The 9,436-nt window shown below is 36.4% G+C and overlaps 1 protein-coding gene across 1 annotated transcript; it reads left to right on the forward strand.

Annotated features, from left to right (window-relative positions):
* The first annotated feature begins 4,923 nt into the window (after nucleotides 1-4,923).
* Nucleotides 4,924-8,934, forward strand: cldn11a (claudin 11a). The gene is made up of 3 exons (XM_067453727.1): nucleotides 4,924-5,404; nucleotides 5,956-6,120; nucleotides 6,544-8,934. The coding sequence occupies exons 1-3, from the start codon at nucleotides 5,179-5,181 to the stop codon at nucleotides 6,798-6,800; spliced, it is 648 nt and encodes a 215-aa protein (XP_067309828.1). The 5' UTR covers nucleotides 4,924-5,178; the 3' UTR covers nucleotides 6,801-8,934.
* The last annotated feature ends 502 nt before the right edge of the window (nucleotides 8,935-9,436 follow it).

Below are 9,436 nucleotides of genomic sequence, written 5' to 3' on the forward strand. Positions count from 1 at the left end.
ATGAATTGCCTGGGATCTTTGTGAGGTGATTTCTACAGCCCCTCGAGGATCGACTGAATGACATATATGGAGGAACAAGGGTGTTTCTGACAGCTTATTACATACGCAAGCAGGGGTCTAATAAGGTAAACAAAAGAAGACCTGCATATTCAATGAACAGCCACGAATGCAGGAAATACCAGATGTTATCCACTTAATTCATTCCTGATTAGACAAAGAGTGGGAGGACTCATGAACGGAATGTAAAACTGCTATTGTTATTCAGGTTATGGAACATCTCCACAACAATGAGGCAGGAATGAAGTGTAAACTAAAGATTAGATTAGAATACGCTCAGAATATTTGGACGAGGACAACGTAAACAAGCAGAGGTCAATGCTTGATTATCAGACTCTTAAAAGACACTTTTATTTATTTAGATAAATATGTACAGGGGCTGTTCATATAATTAGAATATCATCAAAAAGTTGATTTCACTAATTCCATTGAAAAAGTGAAACTTGTATATTATAATCATTCATTATACGCTGACTGATATATTTAAAATGTTTATTTCTTTTAATTTGGATGATTATAATTGAAAACTATAAGGAAAATCCCAAAATCAGTATCTCAGAAAATTAGAATATTACTTAAGACCAATACAAAGAAAGGATTTTTAAGACATCTTGGCCAACTGAAAAGTATGAACATGAAAAGTTAGAGCATGTACAGCACTCAATACTTAGTTGGGGCTCCTTTTGCCTGAATTACTGCAGCAGTGCAGCGTGGCATGCAGTCGCTCTGGTGTTATGAGAGCTCAGGTTGCTCTGATAGTGGCCTTCAGCTCTTCTGCATTGTTGGGTCTGGCATATCACATCTTCCTCTTCACAATACCGGTTACGGTCAGGCAAGTTTGCTGGCCAATTAAGAACACTGATATCATGGTCCTTAAACCAGTTACTGGTTGAAATCTGCATCTCCATAAAGTTGGTCAGCAGCAGGAAGCATGAAGTCCTCTAAAACTTCCAGGTATACGGCTATGTTGACCTTGGACCTCAGAAAACACAGTGGACCAACACCAGCAGAGGACATGGCACCCCAAACCATCACTGACTGTGGAAACTTGACACTGGACCTCAAGCAACATGGATTGTGTGCCTCTCCTCTCTTCCTCCTGACTTACTCCTCCTGACTCTGGGACTCTGATTTCCAAAGGAAATGCAAAATGTACTTATATCAGAGAACATAACTTTGGACCACTCAGCAGCAGTCCAGTCCTTTTTGTCTTTAGCCAAAGCAAGACGCTTCTGACACTGTCTGTTGTTCAAGAGTGGCTTGACACAGGGAATGCGACAGCTGAAACCCATGTCTTGCATACGTCTGCGTATTGGTTCTTGAAGCACTGACTCCAGCTGCAGTCCACTCTTTGTGAATCTCCCCCACAATTTTGAATAGGTTTCGTTTTACAATCCTCTCCAGGGTGCGGTTATGTCTATTGCTTGTACACGGTACACTTTTTTTCTACCACATATTTTCCTTCCCTTCACCTCTCTATTAATCTGCTTGGACACAGAGCTCTGTGAACAGCCAGCCACTTTTGACATGACCTTTTATGTCTTGCCCTCCTTGTGTCAATGATCGTCTTTTGGACAACTGTCACGTCAGCAGTCTCCCCATGATTGTGTAGCCTACAGAACTAGACTGAGAGACCATTTAAAGGCCTTTGCAGGTGTTTTGAGATAATTCGCTGATTCGAGTGTGGCACCAGATGTCTTCAATATTGAGCCTTTTCACAATATTCAAATTTTCTGAGACACTGAATTTTGGGATTTTCCTTAGTTGTCAGTTATAATTATCAAAATTAAAAGAAATAAACATTTGAAATATATCAGTATGTGTGTAATGAATGAATATAATATACAAGTTTAACTTTCTGAATGGAAAATAAGAGAAAGAGGGAGTCTTTTTGTCCATTTATCATATTGTTTGTCATATTTGTTTGCTTGGTTAATAGGATTTGGTTCATTTGCAGATATTGCTTTTAAATAACTAAAATAATTTGACCTTCACAGTTGCGTGTTTATGGAAATAATTGCTGGTATTAATAATCCAGGTATTATAGGCCTCCTTGGTGTTTGAAGTCAGATGAGTCCCCCTAGTGGATGAAAGAGAGACAATAATCTTTCACTTTATGCAGACTGCTGTTGTGATGGTATGATCTTTGATTGGATTGTTAAGTGGACTTTTTTAATATCTGCACATCATGTCACTTTGTTTTTGTTTTTTTTGTTTGTTTGTTTTTTACAAAGAATAAGCCCCAAGAGATTGTATTGCACATCATCAAATGTCACATAAAAGATTCAAAAATTTGTCCAGCAACCCTAGTGTAGAATTATATTTAGAGATACAGATCAAGAACCAGAGACATTTCAAATATGTGCATCATGCATCTTTTTTAACAGTCTATTTAAATCAGGGTAGTTGGTTCTACAAAGGGAGAGCTACTCTCTTTGCTGCAAGCAAGGCACTAAGGTCATACATAAAAGCCTCATGACTTCATTCTTTTGGATTTATTTGCAGATTTCAACTGTCAACATCCAAGCAGGCATTGATATCCGAGTCAGTTCTTTTATTTGTCCTCCACCTGAAAAACAGGTCCTACCAAGTCATCTGGATAACTCGCCCTCCACAGCCTGCATCCTTAGTCACAGGGATACTGTGCTTCAATGTTTAGTCTTTGGTCCCCTATTTTTATCCATCTACACCAGAATACAGAACACTTTCTGATATCTCTATATCCCCCCCTCTGTTTTTTCATCTAGAATCTCAGAAAGCATCTCTGCATAGCTCTCTGATATATCAGCCTGGATGATTAACTCAAGACTCAGCTCTGATTCCTTTATAGCCAGAATGTCCTTTATATTTCTGTCAGAGGTCACACAGTCAATGCGGCTATTTCAAAGCTCACCTTTACTGACCACATTATGCTCCATAATATAAGGAAATGACACCAAAACTATGAATTTCATAGCTATATTAACTCTAAAAAAAAGCTAGGTTGGGCCAACTGTAGGTTTAAATTAACCTAGCCTTTTTTTTCTTTCTTTCTCTATTTTTTTTTTTTTTTTTACTATATTATCAATCAATATCTTAAGTTGCTAACATTAAAATGGCTATGTTATAGAGAGTTTTTTTTTTTTTAAATATGCTATTTTTATCTTTCAAAATGTAAAAAGATCAATATACATTACACATATAAATGTGTGTGAAAGCCTTTTTATGTCAGTAGCTCCCTTTAACTCTTTAAATCCCACTGTTCCATATTTGGTCATTGTTTGATAGAAGTGAATTGGGACAGAAATATAATGAATTGTGGGTGACACCCAGTGGCTATTTTTGGCTCCAAAACAATTGCAATTTTTTTATTTGAAACAAGTTGGTTAGATATATGGCTTTGATTTTATATTCATTTTGAGTAGCCTAACATTAGGGGTGTAACAGGCCAGGTTTTGGTAACGTTGACGGTTTTGAAGTTACAGTTCGATTAGGGGAGAGAAAACCAAATAGGCGTCTAACAGGAGGTAGCCAGTTCTTACCGAACCGCTTTGGTACACTACAGGACATCCGGCAAGGTGCACGTGTGTACCGAACAGTACCGAATGCAATATTTAACAGTTAACACTTAAGGCATTGTTTTACGCGCGGAACTTCAATCTGAGTTACCCCACGAACATATTAAGTATTCTGTCGATTTTATCAAGAAATTAAAAAGATAAATGCCGTTTAGATGCTCTTTATCACTGTATGCGCGATTCCAGCGGCAGCGTGGCGCGCGAGTGAACGCGATCATATGATGAAACCTGAAATCTATTATATGTCGTGATATCGTTCAAACAGTGTTTAAACTGTGGGAAAACGTCGATAAAACAGTTTGTACACAATGTTGCATTTACCTCAGAATCATTCAAAGTCCCCTGGACTGGTTAGGAAGGAAGCAAGCCAACACATCTCGTCTTATCAGACACACCCAATTTAACGTTAGCCTATTCATTATATTCTACTTAAGAATGGTAGCGATGTCTTGATTGTTCAATGTATGTCTAAATTAATCAGTCGTGAAAATGACAGCCATGGTAGTAGGCTATATGATTATTTCAACAACGAATTGGAGTAAACATAATTTTATAAATAGTTAGTTTAGGCTAATTTGTGCTCTATAGTAGCCCGCTGCTAGTTTAGCCTTGATTACCAGAAAATACACAACACAGATTTTGTGGCAAATATTTTCATAGAAATTTAATTAAAAAGAAAAAAATAATAATATTAGATAAGAATTAGGCTATTATATAAGAAGATTTTAGTTAGCCTATAATTGAATTAATTAATGACAGACACAATTTGTTCGGTATACGAACCTATAACCACCAGTTTTGTGTATGGTTACACCCCTACTAAATATAAAATCATTTTATTTTTAACAGTCAAAACAGCGGATTGTAAAAGAATACATTTTTTATTCTTGTTAAAAATTTATTTTAATTATAGGCAATTTTTTTATATTAAATTGTGCACAATTGTGTACATTTTAATAACTTTGGCAAGAGGTTTTGGAGTTTTAATAAATGAATAACGAATAAGAATTTAACCGCCAGAGGGCAGCAGATAACAAACATCCAGCGATGGCTTGACGCATTCAGAGTAGCCTACCTACTGCACTTTTATTAAAGCCACTTGAGCAAATATTACTCTGCGCTTTAGTAGTGAATTGATGAGTAATTTGTACAAACAAACAAAAAATAGCAATAATTGTCAATTTTATACATTATATAGCTATTTACCTAACATAACAAACAATGTACGTGAAAGGAGAAAAGAGGAGAGTGAAAAACAAGAGATAAGGAGTAACCTTGGGAAGTGTCTCTACTCGCTACTCATGTGATTGGCTGCTGTTCTTTTTGTGTCTTTAGTTCCACTATAAAAGCTCTGCTAACGGTACTCTATTCTATTAGAATGGAATACTGCGCTCCATAAGGATCTACTCATCATGATTTTCACACAATGGATTAACATGTCTGGATTTTACCACCTATAAATTCCGAGAAAGTATCCTGACTGGCTTTAGTTTATCTGATTATCATCTATTTCAAGAGGACTTTTTCTCCTGTTGGACACATTTTTGCCCACACTTTATGCACCATGGCAAATACTTGCTTACAGTTCACGGGCTTTGTGATGGGTTTTCTTGGTTGGATTGGGCTTATCATCGCCACTGCCACTAATGAATGGGTAGTCACTTGTAAATATCACATGAACACCTGTAAGAAGATGGATGAACTGGAGGCCAAAGGTTTGTGGGCAGACTGTGTGATCTCAACTGCGCTGTATCACTGCATCACACTCACGCAGATTCTCGAGTTACCAGGTACGTGTGGAATAATAGGCTGCATTTATCACAGTAAAATGATAATAATATTTTTACAGTCTTTTAGGATTTTTGTTAAAAGATGAAAACCGTATTACATTCAGTTTCCTTAATTTAATACATAAGCAGGATACTATTTACGTTATGAAATAAAATATATTGTAACTGATATTAGATATATAGGTGTATATTAGATGTATAGGCTATATATATATATATATATATATATATATATATATATATATATATATATATATATATATATATATATAGGCAATTTGATCATTTTAATACATTACATAAATAATATAACTATTATATAAAATAAACTTTCATATGGTATGTAGCCTAGATAATATAACAACATTAGGCTGTTTTTTACAAATAGGACCTATGTAATAGCCTATAAAAAAACTAATTTAGAAATATATTTTACTCATATATAGTCAATTGATTTTTATTGTATTTTTTTTATTATTATTATTGTTACTATATTACCATGAAATCGAAAATAAAAAATATTCTCTTTTCTCTCTTTCTTTTTTTCCAAGCGTACATCCAGACGTCTCGAGCGCTAATGGTCACGGCATCGATTCTCGGATTGCCTGCGGTAGCGCTCGTGCTCATGTCCATGTCTTGCATTAACCTCGGAAGTGAACCAGAAAGCGCCAAGAACAAACGATCAGTCTTCGGTGGAATCCTTATACTGCTGATTGGTAGTTCTGTATTTGTATTTCTTAAATTAAGATCAGAAAAAGTACACTACCATGTGTACTCATGAATATTTAAATTAGGCCTAGATGTGCGCCAAACAGGACCATATATTGCGCCATATATTGCAAATAGGCCTACAGTTCCCAAAGAGAAAACGCCTTATTTCTAATAATTGGACTTAGAGTTAGTGGTGATTAATATGTGTCCTCTGGGAGGAAGACTGAGCAGTCTATTTTTAATTAGCCTTACATATGTTAATCTAATAGCCAGATTTCCTTTTTATTAGTTAAATCTGTAATCAACCATAAGAGTCAGGTGCTTAACCCTTTGAGTGTATCTTTCTAGCTCTCCCAGTTACATTACGGTCTTAAAGCAAATTATAACCCGAATACTAAAAGAATAATTTGTGTGTCTTTCTCCCTCAGCCTTTTGTGGCATCGTCTCCACTGTGTGGTTTCCCATCGGGGCCCATCGCGAGAGAGGATTGATGTCCTTTGGCTTCTCCCTGTATTCGGGCTGGGTGGGAACTGCACTTTGTTTGCTGGGAGGCTGTATGATCACCTGCTGTTCAGCGGACAGCCCTGCTACATACACTGACAACAACCGATTCTACTACTCCAAACAGGGCCCCGCCCCTTCTGGCCCCGCCTCCACTAACCACGCCAAAAGTGCCCATGTGTGAGCTATGGGATTACTGCTCAGATCAGAATTCTAGTCTCTTTCCTCTCTTTCTCCACTGTGTCTTGTTTTAAACCATGTCTCTATCTCCAGTGGTGACTCTTTGGATAGTTATGGTACAGCTGAACTCTAACCCTTTGACACAGCAGCAGGGTTAGTCGACCAGAAGTAACTGCGCTGAAGGATTTACTGTTCAAAGGGTCTTCCGTACAATGTGCCATTTTAAAGGCCTATTTTTGTAGTGGGAAATGGGTTTTTGCATTGTTATATGAATACTAACAGTATTACAAATTGTGTTTTTATTCTAAATCTTTCAATTTATTTCAGTCTGTTTTCATTTTGATTCATTTCAGAACATTTCAGAATAGCCGTCCAAACCAAACTGTGCCAAAATTGGACCAAAGCAGTAACCATTTAGCGATATTATTTATTGTAATACTGGAATGCAGTTTTTATTATGTTTTTTTGTAATAAACAATGTTGTCCATTTGAAAATGCCTGTGAAAGTGTTTTTTTTTTAAATTATAGGTAATGTCATTTTTATAAATAAAGCCCTCTATGCTGGTAAAATTAACTGAATTGCCGTCTAGCACACGGCGTCTGGTGTCAGATGCCCAGGCAGGTTCAGTGCATCATCCTTAAACCTCTCATTCATTCTCACTAAAAGCACTCGAGACGCGCATACAATTCAGGCACCCGAGACATGTGCGCGTATCGATTTCTCTTTCTCAGACGAGAAGCTCGTCCCATTACGACCAATAGGGAACAACGACCGGCAGACAGCAGTGATTAAAGGTTAACGGTCGCAATCAGACGTAAAGGAAGATTTATCTGGTATCTGGTTGCAACAAGTCTTCGTTTTTGTTCTCAGGTTAGGGTCCTTGCACTGAATGCTTCCTATTACACACATATTTACAGTGAAAGATGGCTTAATACTGGGGATATAAGCAACGTTTAAATGTTTTTGTACATTATGTGAAAAAATAAACAGCACATTAAATCACTAAAGTTTTATTTATTCTACGAAGAGTGCTTTTTAGTTATCAAATATTGGCCTTAACCGTTCTAGCTTTTGGTTAGAGGTAGTTTGGGGTGGAGGAAATTCAATGAGAATTTGCATTGGTCTCTTCAGTACTACTGACCTAAAAGCAGGGGGAAAAGCAGAAATTGACCTGAAGTAACAGGAAACAGGAAGTTGAAATGTCATGATGTTAATCCAGCCTTCGTTCCTATGTTAACAACTTGGACTAAAGGGTAGGAAAAAAAGGTTTAGCATTACATTTTTAAAGGGTCATGAAACACATTTTTGAGACATTAAAGGGTTAGTTCACCCAAAAATTCTGTCAATGATTACTTACCCTAATGTCGTTCGACACCCGTAAGACCTCCGTTCATCTTCGGAACACAGTTTAAGATATTTTATATTTAGTCCAAGAGCTTTCTGTCTCTCCATTTAAAACGTATGAACGGTATACTGTCCCTTTCCAGAAAGGTAATAAAAACATCATCAGAGTAGTCCATATGTGACATCAGTTAGTAAATTAGAATCTTTTGAAGCATAGAAAATACATTTTGGCCCAAAAATAACAAAAACTACGACTTTATTCAGCATTGTCATTGATTCAGGATTCGGATCGCCAATGAAACGTGATTTCAGCAGTTTGACACGTGATCTGAATCATGAATCAATCCGCTGATTCATAACCGTTCGAATTCCAGTCATTATTGACAGAATTTTGATTTTTGGGTGGACTAACCCTTTAAAATTATGTTGCACATGATAGAAATTATTTGAAAGTAGATCATTGAGTAATTTTTAGGCTATTTTGGTAATCCGGTGTCATGAACAAATGAGTCCCCTGTGTAATTCAGTGCATAGTTAGAAAACCTACACAACTGGTTTATATTTTGTTTTAAATGTGAATATGAATACAATTACCTTTAAAATCATGTTGCTTATGATTTCACAAAACTATAGACTTATATTTCTCATTCTTAGCATACTAACTTAGCATAGCCTACCACTAGCCTGTTAGCCTGCTAACTATATAAATCTTTTTATAAATCTTTGATCATTTGTTAAAGGACAACTCCGGTGAGAAATGAACCTAGGGGTAATTAACAGATGGTTACCGAGTAGATCGTTCTCTGGGATGCGTTTTCATGGAAATCGAATGTAAAGAGTTTTATCTTTAAAAACAGATTAGCTTATAACACTTGTCTATGGGGCACAGGGTAGTTAAATTAAATTGCTAGTTAATAGCACTAAAGAGGCTCAAAATAGCCTCACACTAACACGGTAGCATAATGAGGGTCCCTACATACAAACCGAAGCATTGAGAACTTTGTAAGAGTACAAACATTAATTTAATAAGAAGATACTTTATAAACACAGTGCATTAGGCGTTCACGGACAAACGCCATCTTGGAAAACAGTCTCAACTCATCAAACCACGAACGTTGTGGTGAATGTGATGAAGTGATGAACTGTGACTTGGAATCTCATATGGTCCGTTGTTTCCAGAAGAAAACACTGAACACAACAGAGAAAATAAATAAATAAAAATAAAAATGTCCATGTTATTACATTTCACAAACTTAATTCCTATCGACCAGCTCACTTTGAACAGCGCTCGGGGA

Source organism: Pseudorasbora parva, chromosome 9 (assembly GCF_024679245.1).
Source record: "Pseudorasbora parva isolate DD20220531a chromosome 9, ASM2467924v1, whole genome shotgun sequence".
NCBI lineage: Eukaryota > Metazoa > Chordata > Actinopteri > Cypriniformes > Gobionidae > Pseudorasbora > Pseudorasbora parva.